At 46.6% G+C, this 20,203-nt stretch overlaps 1 protein-coding gene and 1 pseudogene across 1 annotated transcript in view; both read left to right on the top strand.

Moving 5' to 3' along the window:
* The first annotated feature begins 278 nt into the window (after positions 1–278).
* LOC101615935 lies at positions 279–1,055 on the top strand (annotated as a pseudogene).
* A 9,953-nt stretch (positions 1,056–11,008) lies between these two features.
* Positions 11,009–20,203, top strand: part of Rgsl1 (regulator of G protein signaling like 1) — a 73,553-nt gene continuing 64,358 nt past the window's right edge. Inside the window, exons 1-3 of the mRNA XM_045143545.1 lie at positions 11,009–11,021; positions 15,203–15,285; positions 18,905–18,979. Of these exons, the coding sequence (XP_044999480.1) occupies positions 11,009–11,021; positions 15,203–15,285; positions 18,905–18,979 (171 nt within the window). The remainder of the gene's footprint in view (positions 11,022–15,202; positions 15,286–18,904; positions 18,980–20,203) is intronic.

The following is a 20,203-nucleotide window of genomic DNA, read 5'->3' as shown; positions in this document are numbered from 1 at the left end:
ATACCCAGGCACTGGGTTGGAGAACAAGCTGATATCCTAGTTTGTCAACAGCGGGCTCTCAATGAACCAGAGCAGAAGACCAGAACGGATACCAGGACACCCACCCATCCTACCCGTAGACTCCCCTCAAACCATGTCCCTTCAGCCTGTGCATGCTGTGGGCGAGATAGAGGTTATAAAAATGTGGTAGAAGGCTCCCTCCAAGCTCTAGAGCCTAGAGTGAATGGACATTCCTGAGCCTTTTACTTCTGCCTTTGGTCCTATCTGTTTTGGGTCCCATGGGAGGCCTTGAGGGCCACTTATACCCAGGCCTGACCTTATTCATCGGTGGACTTTATCAAGCACGACTCCTCTCCAGAGCTTTGATTTGCAACTGCCCTGTCCAATATCTCCCACACGGCCCTTGCAGCAAAGGAAGATGGGCGTGGCTTCGGCAAATGGACTGTGTTGGCTTCTTGAAGACATTGAATGCCTGCGTTTTAGTGGCCCATGAGTTGAATACCATTCATGGACAGTGTGCACTTATCACCAAGATAGATAATCAGAGAAGTTTCGTGGACCACAAGCAGCAGCAGCACCTCACCTTCTACATGAGCTACTTCCTGGGTGGCTGTGCAGAGGCGATGAGCCAGAACCTGCTGCCCGGCGATGGGCAGTTCTGGAGCAAGGTGCCCAAGCCCTGAGCATGTTTAACCTGTGCCCCGAGGGTCTCACACACAGAACACAGAAGGAGTGGAGCCGCAGGCCCACACATTGCTCACCCAGGCCATGTTTCTGCTGGCATGGTGATGACCATAGAGCTGTGGACTCCCAACATGCCACAGAGCTGGACGCTGAAGGCCTTGCTGTATCTCATCACTGGCTCCTGGCTAATCCAGATAGGCCTTATGCTACACAAACCGATCTCTGTCTATAAACGGGTGGACGGTGACCAAAACGACATAGCGCTTGTCACCATTTTCTTCTGCTGGCCTGTGGCCTTCAGCGCTGTTGTGATGGTCTGGATCTGCAGTTTCTCTGCTTTGTGGTATTGTTTCCTTTCTGCTAATGCTTGAGCCTGCATCTGCCCAATGGGTTTTCTACTGTCTGCACACTCCAGGACCTCTGGATGAGAAGTGGAGGGACCTGAACTGTCAAAGAAGAGGAGGAGGTGCCCTTCTTTCTGAGATGTCCCATCTAGAGTCAGCAGACTGTGGGGGGACAGGCATACTTCCCCTCCTTTCCTTCTCTCCATCCCATCTGCTGAGGTGTGCCAAGGCAAGCAAATAGACCGAGAGAGGCACATAACTATGACCTTCACTCGCCACTCCCTGTGTTTCTTCTTCTGTTCCACCGCCCCCCAACACACACACCACCACCACCGACTCCAGCCACAACATCTTCTTGCCCTGAACCTTTCTGTGCCACTTATTCGCCTCCCATGAGAACACTGTAACAAATTTACTCCATCCTGCCTCTGGGTCTTTTCACAAATGCCCCCTCAGTAGTCACAATCCGCATATCACCATAATTTAGCCATGGTAGTAACACCTAGTCATTTCTCCTTCTGGACTTCTGCAGTGCTCCCCCTAAATCCAGGCTGCTGCTCACAGAACCTCTTGAGGTCTTTTCTTTGATTACTCTGTGGTTTACTGGACAGAAAGACCCTTGGAGAGAGCTGGAGGGATGGCTCGGCAGTTAAGGTGCTTGCCTGCAACGCTTAATAACCTGGGTTGGAGTCCCAAATACTGACATAAAGCCCAATGCACAAAGTAGTGCATGCATCTGGAGTTCATTTGCAGTGACTAGAGGCTCTGGAGCACCCATTCTTTCTTCTCTCTATCTCCATTTCTCTCTGCTTGCAAATAGTTAAATAAAATTATAAAAAGAAAGACCCTTGAAGACAGCTTCCACCTGCGGCAGATCCGGTGGAGCAGAGCCGCCCTGCTGACATAGGACCATGAGTCTCTTCAGCAACAGTCAGGTTCTCTCAGCATTGCTTCCCCACTGCTCCAGGCTTACCCGAGCCAATTGATTCTGCAGGCTTTTCTTTTCCAATCCTACAACTTTCTTGTCAGTGAGGTTTATCAGGGGGCAATCGAAAGTCCAAAAGGGTTAATAAAGTGGTTTAAGGCAGCTAGAGACTTTGCTACGCTACATAATGTCAGATGTCAATGGAGTAAAATTTGAAGCTAAATTCTTGGAACCCTCGGACATGAAGTTTCCCTTAGTCCTGATGAAAGCAAAACATCTGACTTGGGCAAAGTGGGGCTGGGGAAAGGATTCCAGAAGGTCATTATCCTCGTTTCCTTTTCTCTTTTAGTTCCTAGGAGAGTTAGACGTGTCGTTGGGTTCTAGCCCTCCTCCTGCCAGTTTTTTCTTGCTGGAACATGAAGACGTGGACTGGGGAGATGCTCAGAGGTTAAGAGTGCTTGCTGCTTAAACATGAAGGCCTCTCGCCTGCAGCCCATTGAGTTAGACTCTCCAGATCCTATGCAAAATGCTGAGCACGGGGCTGGAGAGATGGCTTAGTGGTTGAGGCATTTGCCCATTAAGTCAAAGGACCCAGGTTCATCTCCAGGACCCACATAGCCAGATACACAAGGGGCACATGTGTCTGGAATTTGTTTGCAGTGACTACAGGTCCTGGCATACCCATTCTCTCTGTGTCTGGCTCTCTTCTCTCTATCTCTCTTGCTCTCTGCATGAAAAAAATAAAAATAAAAACTTTTTAAAAGCTGAGCATTGTCATACACATCTGTAATCCCAGTCCCTGGGGGATGGGACAAGGGAAGGAGGAGGGAGCTAGAGAATTGCTGGGGTTTGATGATGACAGCTCCAGGTTGAGGGAGAGACCCCATCTCAAGCAATGCACAGATGAGTGACAAGAGGACGCCTGATGTTCCCCTCTGGCCTACACACGCACATATACACATGCGTGCGCGCGCACGCGCACACACACACACACACACACACACACACACACACACACCCTATACTCTACAAACATGCACGCATAAATGAAAAAACAAGCTAGGTTGTATCAGGGTAAGTTGTTACCTGATTGTCAGGAAGCTTCATCTTGTGGTTTACAGAGCTTATGAGCAGTCTGAGCTATCGCCAAGAGATGAGGATGTTTCCAGAATCATTCAGATGGGTACACCTCAATCTTTTCCCGTGCTGGAAGCCCAGCATGTGACCTGCATTTGCTTATCCCAGGTCAGGGGATCAGGAGACCACACTGCTTTTTCCACTGGAGAAGGACAGGGGTGTCTGGTGTGGAAATCAAATATGTGTCTGGTAGTACTGAGCCTCCAAGCTTCCTCCTGGTTCTAGCCTGTAGAGCTCTGTTTGACCCGGCTCGGCCTTCCCCTTTCCTTGCTTGTCTCCTCCAAGACCAACCCTCTTGTCTATCCCCCACACCTTGGGTATCTTTTTAGGCCTTAGCCCAGTCTTTTAATTTTGTTTATTTTTTTATTTATTTGAGAGCAACAGATCGAGAGAGAAAGAAAGAGAGAGAGAGAGGGAGGGAGGGAGGGAGAGAGAGAATGGGCACGCCAGGGCCTCCAGCCACTGCAAACGAACTGCAGATGCATGCGCCCCCTTGTGCATCTGGCTAACGTGGGTCCTGGGGAATCGAGCCTCGAACCGGGGTCCTTCGGCTTCACAGGTAAGCACTTAACCGCTAAGCCATCTCTCCAGCCCCCAGTCTTTTAGTCTTGTAAGAGGAGTTGGAGTTCCAGATCAGCCTGGGCTATATGAGACCCTGTCTCAAAACAGCAACAAAAATGGATGGACCTGAAAATATTGTACTGAGGTGACCCAACCTCAGAAGGACAAACACCGCGTGTTCTTCTCATACGTGGATCCTAGCTTCTTGTTTTTATGTTTTGTATGTAAGTTGGAATAACAGTCCACAGATGGGGCTGGGAGTGTTGCTCAGCGGTCAATGGTGCTTGCTCGCAAAGACTTCTGAGCCAGGTTCAGTTCCTAAGCCAACTATATCAGCCAGATGCAGAAAAGTGGCACAAATGTCTGGTATTCATTTACAGCAGCAGAAAGCCCTGACACACCAACACACACACACACACACACACACACACACACACACACACACGCACACACACAGACAGTAGAGGCAAGGATGCTAAAAGGGGGGTGAGAGTGGGATGAGGGGAGAGGATACTAAATATTTAAGTAGAGGGATAGAATACTGGGGGTGGAAAGATCTAAATGGGGTCAGGACTAAATGAGACATCTATCACACCCCCCAAGGTGCTGGAAACTGTGTGGGGAAAGTGGCAAAAGAATGTAAGAGACCGAAGTTGGGGAGGAGTGCTTTGGAATACTGGCTTCCAGACACAAAGTGGCTATTGTATTCATGACTTTACAATGGCTGTGTTACCTGCACAAAATCTGCACACTATTGGTCCATCGATGTTTTGTAATGGATAATGGAGAATGGCAAAAGAAAAATGACATCAAAATAGAAGAGGGACTACTGGAAGAATTATAGTTAAGACCTGACATAACGTTAGGATAAATAGGTGGACCTGTTGCTTGGGCGACAAGGATATTTGTGTACTCCCGATATCACAGCATCTAGGAGAACTATGACAGCAATCCTAATCACTTTGAGAAACAAAACCAAAAGCACATAAAATAGGGGAAGGAAAAAATTGAAAATACGAAATTACAAAAATTTGGAGACAAAAGTGTGCTATTCATTCATGCCCACCAGAGGTCACCATCTTCACACGCACCGAAAGGGCACCTACTCACCTGCTCTCCATTTGTTACTGTTACATTTTGTTTGTTTTTGTTTTTGTTTCTCAAGGTAGGGTGTCACTCTAGTTCAGGCTGACCTGGAATTCACTCTGTATATCTCAGGGTGGTGTTGAACTCACAGCTATCCTCCTACCTTTGCCTCCCCAGTGCTGGGATTAAAGGCATGCAACACCACTCCAGGCTACTTTTGTTGTTGTTTATTTTATTTATTTGAGAGGAGAGAGAGAGAGAGAGAGAGAGAAAGAGAGAGAGAGAGGGAAGAAGGGAGGGAGGGAGGGAGGGAGAAGCAGAGATATATATAGAGAGAATGGGCACGCCAGGGCCTCCAGCCACTGAAAACAAATTCCAGATGCATGTGCCCCCTTGTGCATCTGGCTAATGTGGGTCCTGGGGAATCAGGCTTCACAGGCAGGCACTTAACCGCTAAGCCATTTCTCCAGCCCTACTTTTTTCTTTTTTTTTTAAGAGCAGGAGTAGGGGGCTGGAGAGATGGCTTAGTGGTTAAGGCGCTTGCCTGTGAAGCCTGAGGACCCAGGTTCTACTCTCCAGCTCTCATGCAAGCTAGATGCACAAGATGACACAAATGTGCAAGGTGGCACGTGCATCTGGAGTTTGATTACAGTGGCTCGAGGGCGTGACACGCCAATTCTCTCACTCCCTTTCTGTCTCTTTCGCCCCTCCTCGGTTGCAGTCAGGTTTGCATTGCTGGCAGAAATCACGGGATCAAGAGCAGCGTGTGTTTGTGTGTGTGTGTGTGTGTGTGTGTGTGTGTGTGTGTGTGTGTGTATGTGTGTGTGTGGGGGGGGGTATTTTGGCTTACAGGCTCGAGGGGAAGCTCCATGATGGCAGGAGCAAACGATGACATGAGTAGAGAGTGGACATCCCCCCCTCACCAACATACGGTGGACAACAGCAATAGGAGAGTATGCTAAACAACGGCCAGGAGAAACTGGCTGTAACACCCATAAGCCCGTCCCCAACATGTACTGCATCTAGGAGGCATTAATTCCCAAATCTCCATTGCCTGGGAACCTAGCATTCAGAACACCTAAGTTTATGGGGGACACCTGACTCAAACCACCACACTCTTATAAAGGGGGGGGGCAGTCTGTTGGGCTTGCCTCAAAAAAAAAGTGCAGGAGGGATGAAAAGGCAGAAGAAAATGCATAAGCAGGTGTTGTACAAGTATCCAGAACCATCAGGTAGCTCTGTTGTGTGTGTGGCTACAAATAAGCACAGAATCTAACCAATGAGACAGAGGGGCGGTGTGTGCCAGAAAAAGAGCAAGAGAGTCAGTCTTTACAATCTCTTGATCATTCAGTCTCTGACTCCTCCTCCTATTTGAGGTGAAATATCATTGGACGAATCTTAGAGGGGCTGTCTCCTCCTGTGAATGAGCTATTTCCTCTCCCAGCCCTGGCATAAAGGTCTGGGGGACCTGCCCTAGACTCAAGAATCACATGCTTCACTGGGGAGAGGGGATATAAGAGTGTGATCTTAGCCAGGCGAGGTGGCGCACACCTTTAATCCCAGCACTTGGGAGGCAGAGGTAGGTTGATCACCGTGAGTTCGAGGCCAGCCTGAGACTACATAGTGAATTCCAGGTCAGCCTGAGCTACAGTGAGACTCTACCTTGAAAAACCAAAAGAAAAAGAGTGTGATCTTTTCAAAAATAAAATAAGGGTCAAAGAGATGGCTCATCAGTTAAATGCACTTGCATACATAGCCTGATGGCCTGGGTTCAATTCCCCTGTACCCACATGAAGCCAGATGCATAAAGTGGTGCAAGCATCTGGAGTTCATTCGCAATGGCAAGAGGCCCTGGTGTGCTCATTCCCTTGATGTCTCATGCTCTCCCTCTGTCTCTCTGCTTGAAAATAAATAAATAAAATTATATATATATATAAATAAATAAATAAAATTATATATATATATATATATATATATATATATATATATACACATATACACACACACACACACACATATCCTCCTACCTCCACCTCCCTAGTGCTGGGATTAAAGGCATGACTTTTACAAAATCACATACTCAACTAGAACCTGTCATCATGGGGAGGTGACACCAGAGGTCGGGGCAATGAGGTCACGTATGGGGTGTCTTTGACAATGAGTGCTCAGTGGTAGAGAGGTAGCAGCAGTGTCACCGCGGGGACCACAGATCTGGAGGAATGTGTGGTCGCTGGAAACTGGCTTTGAGTTGTAGGAAAGGCGGTGCTACCTGCCAAAGACAGAGTAAGCGTGGTTACCATGGAAGGTAGCTGTGCAGTGTACATGAAAACGATCTAGCACACAGACCATTTTAGTGGTGACTGATCACGGAGTATCTGGAAATAATGTGCGGGCAGCCCAATAAAATCATGACTGGAGAATATAAACTCTGTGCAATTCTGACTGCTCTATTTGTTGACACACCCAAAACATCTAGAAGAGTTTGCCACATGGAGTGCTCAATAAATATTTGTTGAGTGAATGAATTAAGAAGTAGTTAAAATGAGCCAGAGAATGAGGACCTTCGTACACGTTGCAGCTCTGTCTACGAGGTCTCAAGTAAAAAGAAAGCACAGGTGAGGTGGCACATGACTTTAGTCCCAGGACAGCCTGTGTGACAAGAAAATTCCAGATCAGCCTTGGCTAGAGTGAGACCTGGGCTAAAGTGTTTCAAGAAGGAAAGAGAGAGGGAGAGAGAGAGAGAGAGAGAGAGAGAGAGAGAGAGAGAGAGAGAGAAAGAAAGAAAGAAAGAAAGAAAGAAAGAAAGAAAGAAAGAAAGAAAGAAAGAAAGAAAAGAAAAGAAGGAAGAAAGAAAGAAAGAAAAAGTCAGGCGTGGTGGCGCACGCCTTTAATCCCAGCACTCGGGAGGCAGAGGTAGGAGGATCGCTGTGAGTTTGAGGCCACCCTGAGACTACATTGTGAATTCCAGGTCAGCCTGAGCTAGACTGAGACCCTACCTCAAAAAAGCAAAAAAAAAAAAAAAAAAAAAAAAAAAGAAAAAGAAAAAAGAAAGAAAGAAAGGAAAGGAAGAGGGAAAGGAAGAGGGAGGGAGGGAGGGGAATAAAGAAAGAAAAAAGAAGGAAAGAAAGAGGGAAGGAGGGAGAAAGGAAAGAAAAAAGACAAATGAACAAAACAAAATATTTTTCTTTTTGGGATGAAGCTTGCAATATCTTTCCAAGTCTTTTCTATGAGTTTTCTTCCTAATATCTGCCAAAGATTTGGGGCCATTTTCAGGGTCACGCTGTATACTGGGGTGAAAAGATGACCAGAGCTTTGGGAAGTCATTACATGTAAGATGGTCCAAATCATGCTTAGTAACTGATATGTGAACTAGGGTCTTTCTAATTTATATAAGAGCATTTCCTATATTTGCCTTATGATAATCCTTATTTCTGGTACTTACAAGCAATATTAAACTCCCAGGTCTCACTCCAGCCCCTATGATCAAAATTACCAGGGGAAGGCTGTGATAATTTCTGCTCTTGGTTTTATTTTTTAAAATATTTTATTTATTTATTTGTGAGAGAGAAAGAGAGAGAGAGAGGCAGATAGAGAGAATAGACATGCCAGGGCCTCTCGCCGCTGCAAACAAACTCCAAACTCCAGATGCATTTGCCCCCTTGTGCATCTGGCTTACGTGGGTCCTGGAGAATGAAACTGGGGTCCCTAGGTTTTGCAGGCAAATGCCTTAACCACTAAGCCATTTCCCCAGCCCAGGATTTTTTTTTTTTTTTTTAATGAGTGATAGAGAAAGAGAATTGGCACGCCACAGCCTCCAGCCACTGAAACTGAACTCCAGATGTGTGCACCCCCTTATGTGTATGTACAACCTTGGGCATGCTTCACCTTGTGTGTCTGGCTTACATGGGATCTGGGCAGTTGAATATGGGTCCTTAGGCTTCGCAGGCAGGTGCCTTAACTGTTAAGCCATCTCTCAAGCCCAATTTATGCTCTCAACAAAAGCTCCAGGGAGTTTAATGTCACAAAGGTTTTTATGACGTCCAATCCCGTCCCTCTGGGAGCTACATCTTGAAGGGCTGGGGCCACGAGCGCCTAGAGCCACAGCCAGCAGCACTGCCGTCTCCTAAGGCTGCGCTCCTGTTGGCCGACTTCCTCCCACGTCTTGGAGCCTTGTGAAGCTGTGGGGAAGATGACGAAGCAATGATTAGGACTAGTTAGAGTGAAAGCACGCCACCCTTAGGAATGTGGGAGTACCTCATTATATACGCCATTTATTTATTTTGTTTGTTTTTTCAAGGTAGGGTTTTGCTCTAGCCCAGGAATTCCCTATGTAGTCTCAGGCTGGCCTCAAACTCACAGCGACCCTCCTACCTGTTACCTTCCAAGTGCTGGGTTTATAAGTGTGGGCCACCACTCCCGACATCCTTTATTTCTGTATTTATTTATTTATATCTGCGGTGCTGGGGATTGAGCCTACTGGCTCACACATGCAAGGCTAGTACTCTACCACTGAGAAACAGCCCGGCCCAGTGTCATTCGTTTTGGAAGAATCCAATTTTTTTTTTTTTTTAATATTCTGTTTAAGCCAGGTGTGGTGGTGCATGCCTTTAATCCCAGCACTCGGGAAGCAGAGGTAGGAGGATTGAAGTGAATTTGAAGCCACTCTGATACTAAATAGCAAATTCCAGGTCAGCCTGGGCCAGAGCGAGACTTTACCTCGAAAAATAATTCTATTTATTTATTTGAGAGAGAGAGAATAGGTGCTCCACGTCCTCTACCCACTGCAAATACACTCCAGATGCATGCGCCACCTTGCACATTTGGCTTTACATGGATACTGCAGTATCAAACCTGGGTCTTTTGGCTTTGCAGGCAAGTGCTTTAACCTCTAAGCCATCTCTCAACCCCCCCCCCAAAAAAATTCTCTTTATTTTTTTGTAAGCAGGAGAGAAAGAGAGAGAGAGAGAAGACAGAGGGGGTGCTCATAGGCCCACAAGGACCTCTTGCCACTCAACAAATTCCAGATACATGCACCACTTTGTGTGTCTGGCTTTACATGAGTATTGTGGTATTGAACCGCGGCCATCAGGCTTTACAAGCAAGTGCCTTTAACCTCTGAGTCATCTCTCCAGCTCAAGGTTGTTGTTTTAAGTCGATATAATATCCAGGAGATAGTCCTTATTTTTCTTTAATTTAAATTTATTTATTTGAGGCAGAGAGAGGGAGAGAGAGGGAGGGAGGGAGGGAGGGAGGGAGAATGGGCACACCAGGGCCTCCAGACACTGCAAATGAATTCCAGATGCATGAGCCACCATGTGCATCTGACTTATGTGGGACCTGGAGAATCGAACCTGGGTCCTTAGATTTCACAAACATGAGCCTTAACCACTAAGCAATCTCTCCAGTCCGAGATATTGCTTATTATCTGTGGGCTGAAGTTATTAATGGCAAAAGTCACCATGGGGGATGGAGAGATGGCTTAGCAGTTAAAGCATTTGCCTGTGAAGCCAAAAGGACTCAGGTTTGATTCCCCAGGACCCATATAAGCCAGCTGCACATGGTGATATATGTGTCTGGAGTTCATTTACAGAGGCTGAAGGCCCTGGCATGCTCATGTCCTCTTTCTCTCTATCTGCCTCTTTCTCTCTCTCAAATAAAATAAATAATTTTTTAAAGTCCTCATGGCCTTTAATCCCAGCACTTGGGAGGCAGAGGTAGTTGGCTCACCGTGAGTTCGAGACCACACTGAGACTACCCAGTTAATTCCAGGTCAGCCTGGGCTAGAGTGAGACCCTACCTCAAACCACCCCCCCCAAAAAAAAAACCATAAATAATCACCATGGTATAGGAGGTCTTGGGCAGACTTAGAAAGAACCTCTCAGTGCCCACACAATGGTGTAGCCTCAAGTCTGGCAATCAGGGGGATCTAGGTTAGGTAAAGTTCTCTCTGAGCTGGGCGTGGCGGCGCACGCTTTTAATCCCGGCACTCGGGAGGCAGAAGTAGGAGGATCGCCATGAGTTCGAGGCCACCCTGAGACGACATAGTGAATTCCAGGTCAGCCTGAGCTAGAGTGAGACCCTACCTCAAACAAGCAAAACAAACAAACAAACAAAAAAACCAAAAGATAAAGACGTGTCTTCGTCAGAGATAAACAGAACGCGGACGGAGCGGAACCTGGAACTCCCAAGCGGCGCGTTCTCAGGGTGATTTCTGTTGACCCCGGTTAGTTGAGCTGCGGCGCAATCGGAGCGGCAGCCAGAGCCCAGCAGCATGAGCAACGCGGGTGAGTCTGAGAGGGGGACACGCCGCTCCCCAGGCCCAACCACCGGCTCTCCCAGGTGTTGATAGGAGGGGCCATTCAGATGAACTTCTGGGACATTGGTGACATGTAGAATAAGTCACGGTGCCCCGAGGGAGGTCTCCAGAAAGACGCCTGGTCAGTGTGGGGCTCAGGATCACCCAGTGATTTCTTCTGCTGTCATGTGGAGTGGGAGGGGAAAGCCAGAGGGGAGGGGATGGAAGAGCCGGACTGGCAAAGGACAGGAGCGCCCGGCTGGCCAGCGCCGAGACTACTTGCCAGGGACAAGCTCTACCCTAGGCAAGCCTGGTCAGTAGTGTAGTGTAGACAGGGGAAACAAAGAGCTGGGAAACTGCTGCCAAGCCCCACGGTCCTCCACTCGGAGGGTCCCTGAGACATTTTCACTCAAGAAATCCATATCCCAAGTCGGGTGTGGTGGCGCACGCCTTTAATCCCAGCACTCGGGAGGCAGAGGTAGGAGGATCGCCCGTGAGTTCGAGGGCACCCTGAGACTACACAGTTAATTCCAGATCAGCCTGAGCTAGAGTGAGACCCTATCTGCTGGGGGAGGTTCTGTCGAGATGATTCTATGTGAGCCTGTTCTTACTGGCTTGTTAGGAATTTGTGAAGCCAGCTGGGCTGGAGAGAACGTTTCAGGCCATGAGATTCTGGAAGAATGTCAAGAGATTTGATGTCAGAATCAGCAGCATGATCAGGAAGCAGACGTGTCTTGGCTTACAAATGGGGACTTGCGGGGGTGGGGGGAAGGATGGTAGCAAGTGACAGGAGATGAGCCAGGAGGCAAAAGCAAGATAGCATGGAGCAGCGCATGGTACGCTAAGGAGAGGCCACGACCCCTCCTGCCTCCTCATGGGCAGAAGCTCTTTATAATACTCCCCACCCCTTTTCTTCTCTTAATCTAATAAAGCCTCTCTTAAAACAAGATCATGTGCCAAGAGTTTGGACTGGGTCTTACAGAACACTGAGGAGACTTTGAAGGGTTTTAGGAACAACCCTATGGTACTATGGTGACAGTGTTGTGGAGGGAACTTGGAAGATACTGGAACTAGGGAGACCATTCAAGAAACTGATTCAGTAGTCTAGGAGAGAGATGATAAAGTCCTCAAATAAAGAGAGACCACATGGATGGACAGGGGAAGGTAGATTCCAAAAGGACAAAAGAGGGCTGGAGAGATGACTTAGCGGTTAAGCGCTTGCCTGTGAAGCCTAAGGACCCTGGTTCGAGGCTCAGTTCCCCAGGACCCACGTTAGCCAGATGCACAAGGGGGCGCATGCATCTGGAGTTCGTTTGCAGTGGCTGGAAGCCCTGGCGCGCCCGTTCTCAATCTCTCTCTCTCTGTCTCTTTCTCTCTCTCTCTCTGTCACTCTCAAATAAATAAATAAAAGATGAACAAAAAAAAAAGGACAAAAGAGAAAGCACATTGCATGGACCACTACTGCATGTGGGAGCAGAGAGGGAACAAACCAGAGAGCAAAAGAACCCCAAACAAGAGAGGGAAGAGAGAGAGAGAAAGAGGAAGAAGTGAGAGAGAGGGAGAAGATAAATGTCAGTTTTCTGGATTAGATAAACTAATGCTCAAAAACTAATGCTCATTAGAGATTTAAAACTATAGCCAAAGAGAGAAGTTCGGGTGGAAAGCCTAGACTTGGGACTCGTCCATGTCTCGTGTTAAATAACTGAGGGCGTGCTCATAAAGGAGTCGAGCCCTGGAAAGGGGTGGAAGGCAGACACTTGGGGAATTTACACTACAGGAGGCCGGCTGGCCTGGACCAGAGGCTGGGCTGACACCAGCTCTGCCCTCACAGCAGGGCTTGGAATTTTCTGGATTCTGTTGTTATTCAAAGACAAGCACCACCTGGTGTCAACAGGAAAGGTGGCAGATGCCATTGCTTCCTCTCCTTATGTTACCAAGACTGCACTCCAGTGACTGCAAATGACACCTGTTCTCATCAGACACTCACTAGACTGAAACATAGACTGTTAACGTTAATAGTGACCGCCTTTCATCACAAACTCTCAGCGTGAGGAGGTGTGTTGGGTGAGTGATACAATGATTAGCTTTTTGTTCACTAAATTCTGTACTCTAAGAAGGATTTTTGCTTGCTTTTTACATATTTTATTTATTTATTTAAGAGAGAGAGAGGAAAAGGCAGAGAGAGAGACTGTGTGCACCAGGGTCTCTAGCCACTGCAAATGAACTCTAGATGCATGCGCCCCCTTATGCATCTGGCTAGCGTGGATACTGGGGAATGGTCCTTAGGCTTCACAGGCAAGTACCTTGCCTGCTAAGCCATCTCTCCAGCCCAGGCTGACCTGGAATTCACTATGGAGTCTCAGGGTGGCCTTGAACTCACGACAATCCTCCTACCTCTGCCTCCCTAGTGCTGGGATTAAAGGCGTGCACCACCACGCCCTACTCCAGCTCTATTTTTTTTTGTTCATTGTTTATTTATTTATTTGAGAGTGACATTTATTTATTTGAGAAAGACGGAGAGAGAGAGAATGGGCGCGCCAGGGCCTCCAGCCTCTGCAAACGAACTCCAGACACGTGCGCCCCCTTGTGCATCTGGCTATCGTGGGACCTGGGGAACTGAGCCTCGAACCGGGGTCCTTAGGCTTCACAGGCAAGCGCTTAACCGCTAAGCCATCTCTCCAGCCCCAGCTCTATTTTTTGAGACAAGTTCTCATATGCTCCAGGCTGGCCTCAAGCTTCATAGCCAAAGCTGACCTTAAACTTCTGCTTTTCCTGCCTCCACCTAAGGTGCATACCACCTGATTTATAAGGTGCAGAGACTGAACCCAGAGCTTTTTGCATGCTATGCAAACATCTGACAACTGAGCTGCATCCCCAGCCTTTAAGTATTGTACTCTAAAGAGCATGGGTAAAGCCCGGGATGATGGCTTATGCCTGTAACCCCAGCATTTGGGAAGCTGAAGCAGGAGGATTGCTGCAAGTTGAAGACTGCTGGATAGCCCAAGCCACATAGAGAGACTTTTTTGTTTTTCCAAGGTAGGGTTTCACTCTAGCCCAGGCTGACCTAGAATTCACTATGTAGTCTCCGGGTGGCCTCGAACTCACAGTGATCCTCCTACCTCGGCCTCCAAGTGCTGGGATTAAAGGTGTGTGCCACCACACCCAGCTTGTTTGTTGTTTTTGAGATAAAGTTTCTCTATGTGGAGCCTGGCATACTGGCGCATGCCTTTAGTCCCAGTACTCAGGAGGCAGAGGGAGGAGGATATCCATGAATTCAAAGCCAGCCTGAGACTACATAGTGAATTCCAGGTCAGCCTGGGCTACAGTGAGACCATAACTCAAAAATAAACAAACAAACAAAGCCAAAAAAAAAATAGCACAGCCAGTGAATCAGAATAACTTTAGGGAGGTCACCTAGTCCAGCAAGGGTCTCTATGCTTGGCTTTGTGACCTTTAGCATTTATAGTTTCTGATTCCTCTGAGGAAAACAATTACCAGACCTGAAGGAAGTGATAAACACTGCATGACTCAATCAGTATGCAAGAAAACTGTGTTGCTGGGACCAAACCATCCAAGTGAAATCTGAGTGTGATACACTTAAATTTCTATCCTTGTTTCCTGAAAGGTGAGAGTAAGTATGGTGGAGTTAATAAGGCAATGCCAGAGTCCCCAAAGTGAACCCCATTTCAGGCAGTGCTCATGTTACCCACAATATAGGCACAGTCTTTGGCATGCTGTCCTAGGAAGCATTTGCCGTGACCTGGCTATACTCCAGCCAATGAGGAGCAGGTAGAAAAGAGGGGGAACAGGTTGGGACATTTCTTAAATACTGGAAGTACTGTCCTGTGTAAGAAGGCTTAGGTGAATCCTGTCACATTAAAGGGCAGAATTCCCATTAAAAAAAAAAGTCCACAGTAAGGAAACCACTGTCACTTATAAATGAAGTGGGAAGCTCTTGTAGGACAGTGAGGTCCCATGGCTGGGAGTGTGTTGGCAGGGTGACAGAGAAGAGAGACACAGAAGAAGGAACACTGAGTGAGATGGCACTAAGGGCCATCGTTGTGCCAGGATGAGGTCATGTAAGTGATCTGTCTGTCCAGTTGCTTCATCGTCTCAGTCAGATCGCAGCCCTGATCATGAACTTGACTCGTTGGTTCTGTCCCCTTATAGAGATCATCGGTTCTACAAATCTTATCATTCTTCTGGAGGACGAAATCTTTGCTGACTTTTTCAACACCTTTCTATCTCTCCCGGTAAGCATTCTTAAACTCAGATTCAGACTTCCCTGTGTCTTTTTTTAAATTTTTTAGCTTCTTTTTATTATTGACAACGTCCATAATTATAGACAATAAACCATGGTAATCACCTCTCCTACTTTCCCCTTCATAACTCCACTCTCCATCATATCTCCCCGCCCCCATCAGTCTCTTTTATTTTGATGTCATGATGTTTTCCTCCTATTATGATGGTCTTGTGTAGGTAGTGTCAGGCACTGTGAGGTCAGGGATATCCAGGCCATTTTGGGTCTGGAAGAGTCCATTGTAAGGAGCCCTGACCTTCCTTTGGCTCTCACATTCTTTCCACCACCTCTTCTGCAATAGACCCTAAGCCTTGGAAGGTGTGATAGAGATGTTTCAGTGCTCAGCACTCCTCTGTCACTTCTCAGCACCATGGTACCTTCTGAGTCATCTCAGAGGTCACTGCCATTTGAAAAGAACAGCATCTCTATTCAAAAGTGATAGTAGGGGCTGGAGAGATGGCTTTGCAGTTAAGGCACTTGCCTATAAAGCCAAAGGACCCAGGTTCGATTCCCCAGGACCCACGTAAGCCAGATGCACAAGGGGGAGCACACATCTGGAGTTCATTTGCAATGGCTAGAGGCCCTGGCATGCCCATTCTGTCTCTCTCTCTCTTTTTCTCTGTTAAATAAATAAATAAATATAAAATATTTTAAAAAATTTAAAAGTAGCATTAATATATGGGTATGGACATTAAGAGAAGTGCTTACTGGGCAGTTTGGTGAGCATAATATATGCATTTACCAGATACCAACAGGTGTTACACCCCTAGGGTTCATGACCTCCCCTAACATAGGTTTTCAGTATCAGGCATATATTCTCTCCCATAGAGCAGGCCTCCAGTTCAATTACAGAGTGGTTAGTTTCCCCCATAACAGACATGCCACTATTGCATCCATTGGCTCATTTGGCCTGGTTGGTCCATATCAAGGCTTGCAGTGTTCACTTTTGTTTATCTCCACTGATGACTTCTCTCTCACCAATGGAGTTGCATGCAGTCTAGCTTTTTCCAGCTTTCTGTCAGCTGGTTTACACCGAGGAGGTTTTTAGTTCAGCTCCAGCAAGAGTTCTTAGTCTTCAGCAATAGGGTCTTACCATCTATTCCTGGTGGGAAACCAACAGCCTCAGCAATGGCCTGTAATGTTTTGTGGGCATCAGGGACTTCCCTGGCCAACAACTCACTGGAAGGTATCCCATCCCTGGCACTAAAAATGTTTTAGTAACAATCTATGGCTTTAGGATGTACCATTGTCTTAAAAATAGGTTTCCATATGACTTATTCATAGCCTCTTAGATTTTTTTAAAATTTTGTTTATTTTTATTTGAGAACAACAGACACACACACACAGAGAGAGAGTGAATGAGAGAGAGGCAGATAGAGAGAAAGAGGGCACACCAGGGCCTCCAGCCACAGCAAACAAACTCCAGGTGCATGTGCCACCTTGTGCATCTGGTTTACATGGATCCTGGGGAATCAAGCCTTGAACTGGGTTTCTTAGGCTTCACAGGCAAGTGCTTAACCACTAAGCCATATCTTCAGCCCTCCTCTTAGATTTTGATTAACCTTCCCCCACCCTTCCTTCACTCAATCTCTTCCCTTATTTTGTTGTGTTTTGACTAATTTCCTTATCAAATCAAGAACTGTTTTTTTTTTTTCCTTTTTTGTATGTATTTATTTGAGGAAGAGAGAGAGAGAAAGAATGGTCTTGCTAGGGCCTCTAGCCATTGCAAATGAACTACAGACACAGGTTCCACTTTGTATATCTGGCTTTATGTGGGTGCTGGGGATTTAAACCAGGGATGTCCAGCTTTACAAGCAAGCTCCTGTAACCACTAAGCCACTTTGTCCAGCTGGCTTTTACATTGGTACTGGAGAATCAAACCCAGGCCAGCAAGCTTTTTAAGCAAGTACCTTTAACTGCTGAGTCATCTCTCTAACCCTTCAAATATATAAACTTTGTAGTTCCAGGTTGGTCTCAAACTCACAGCAATCCTGCGACCTTTGCCTCCAGAATGCTGGGATTATGGCCTACACCACCATGCCTGGCTCCCTTGAGATATTATTAAAATCCAAACCTAAGCTAATCCAATATCTTTCTTATTTCTTTGGTTGGCCCAGCTGGCCTTGAGCTTGGACTCCTCATGCCTCAGTCTCCCAAGTGCTAAGATTACAGGTATGTGCCACCACAGCCAGCAGGCCACTTTAGTTGAAATCTTCGGTGACCTTGTCAGCCCTGGTGCTTTATAAACTACAGTTCCTGTCAGTGCTTTCTTCCCTAGGGAGTGCACCTCTTAAAATGTGAAATCCAGGCTGGAGAGATGGTTTAGTGGTTTAGTGCTTGCCTGTGAAGCCTAAGGACCCCAGTTCAAGGCTCAATTCCCCAGGATCCACATTAGCCAGATGCGCAAGGGGAACAAGGGGCGCACGTGTTTGGAGTTCGTTTGCAGTGGCTGGAGGCCCTGGCACACCCATTCTCTCTCTGTCTCTCTCTTTCTCTCAAATAAATAAATAAAAATAAACAAAAACCATTAGAAATCCCAGGCAAGTGAGGAAAACCGCTGTTTATCATATATTATCTCATAAGCAGTTATGGGGTGGTTACTTTGTGCCAGCCACCAGGGAGAACACATGTTCATAATAATATCCTGTCCCCAGGGAACTCCAGGCTAAGGTTAGAGACTGGTATGGGTGACATGACAGAAGTTTCTAGGAGGCAGTGGGAATGTAATACATAGACGGGCAAGGCCACTCTTACATGGAAGAAGCAAGACACGCTGACACAGGCCAGATCTTAAAAGAGGAGCGGATATCTGAGAACTACGCAGGGCAGAAGATAAGTGAGGAAAGATGGGTAAAGAAGCGGGAATAAAAACAGAAAACAAAAAAACAAGGGGGGTTAGCAGCAAGCAAAGCCAAGGCTTTACAGACAGAACAGAGAAAGTAAAGTGGAGCAGCCAACATGGCTGAGGAAGGAAGAAAGGAGAGGGTCTCCATGGGTGGTCTTCAGAGGGATACACTGTCCCCGTCTTGGGCTTCAGAGTCATCATCTTATGACACGTGAATCATCCAGTTCACTCAGTTTGGGCTGCTCACAAGAATATTCTAGAAACAGTGGTATGGGAAAGAGAGTTATCTTTTATTTTTCTCTTTTAATTTACTGACAACCTCCATATCTATGCACGATGTACCCTGATAATAATCCCTCCCACCACCATCCTTTCCTTCCCCATCCTTCCTTCGCTGAACCCTGTCTTCAGGAAAAGGTTCCCAAACTTAGCTTTCACTCTCTAAGTCCATAGGGATCATGAATAAATAACTAAACACATTCTCATATCGAGGGCCTTGGCTTTTGCACACAAGTAAGCTGGCTTCTAGGTCTAGGCAGAGTACAGCCTAGCAATAAGTGAATTTTGGAATTGGGTCTATCTGAAGCATCCTTGTACAGAGAAAGCTGATTCAGAGAACACGTCTAAGAATGAATGTCCCTTGGAATGGGGAAGTCAGGGAGCTTCTCGCTACCTGCATGCGCGAAGCTGTCTTCTTCCTTGGCTGTTTCCTAGCTTTCTTTTGCAGGTCTTTGGTCAGACACCATTTTATGATGTTGAGAGCGCACAGTGGAGCTTGTGGCCAGAAATACCGTGTGACTTGGTGAGTATGAATTTTGAATGGCAAAGGGTTTGGGACAGAGGAAGAGGGAGGTGTGTTTGAGGAATGAATTGGAAGGGTGAAAGAAAGAGGGCACCCAGAGGATGACTGTGGGGGGGGGGAGTGTAAATCCCTTGAGTAGAACAGAGAGCGACAACCCTGGTAGACAGTGTACATTTTTACCTCGGACAAGCAGCTGCTGGTGAGTTCTTTCCTCATTCTCCTAACGCAGTGTTAGCAAATGGAGTTCATGCTTTGTTGGGTAACACATTCTTGGAGAACTATGCTAAGAAGAGTTTTGAGGCTCAGCAAGAAGGAATCTGAGATTCAGCTGACATGTGATGTCGTGGGTGTGAGACAGGAAATAGTGGCTCCAGGGCCACGTACTTAGAATATCAGTCAAGTACTATCAGAGACAGGTCATGGCAAGATGCCACTCAAACTTTCTGATGACTGACCATTCTCTTTCAGGGGTGTGTCTTTCTCTTAATTTTTCTTCTCTCTTTTGCATTTCTCTCTCCTTTCCTTATAAGCTGTCTTTCTCTTCCTTGCTCTTTTGTTCTCCTTTTTCAACATGTGGACCTGAGACCCAGCAATGCTTTTTATGCCACACTGGTGGTGTATAAGGCCAGAAAGATCACTCTAAGCCTTGTTCACAAGAAAATTTTGTTTTCCTCTGAGTTCTAGAAAGCTAGCAAGAGGTGCCCTGTTTCAATCCATACATTTTATTTACCCATAACTCTGAAGTTTAAATTTTTATTGTTTTCCTACCTTTATGATCTCTGAGGATTCATCCTGCACTCTAAATGATGGTATAGGGGTATGTGTGTGTGTGTGTTGGGGTGTTAGTATCTCATGGTCTCACTAGGTAGCACAGGCCAGTCTAGAACTCTCTTTCTCCCTACCTTCAGCTGGGATTAGATGTGTGCCGTAACACTGGCTTCTTCCTGTGTTTCTCTGTGTGTTGTGCGGTCAGTATGAGTTGGGGAGGGGTGAGAAAGATAACTACAAATAAGCAAGTTGAATAGAGTTATGACCTGGAATAAAGAAGAAAATTTGAAGAAAAATTAAGGTTCCCCTTCCTTCTTAATTCATTTATTTCTTGGCAAACTTCAACTCAAGTCTCCCCTTCCAAACTATTCATTAATCAACATACTTCTGTCCTCCCAGCCAGACATTGCAACTATGAGCTAATGATTGCCTCTTGCTAGGTTACATTCTTAATAA

The sequence above is a fragment of the Jaculus jaculus genome, chromosome 1 (assembly GCF_020740685.1).
Source record: "Jaculus jaculus isolate mJacJac1 chromosome 1, mJacJac1.mat.Y.cur, whole genome shotgun sequence".
NCBI lineage: Eukaryota > Metazoa > Chordata > Mammalia > Rodentia > Dipodidae > Jaculus > Jaculus jaculus.
This window is presented reverse-complemented; position numbering and strand designations above follow the sequence as displayed.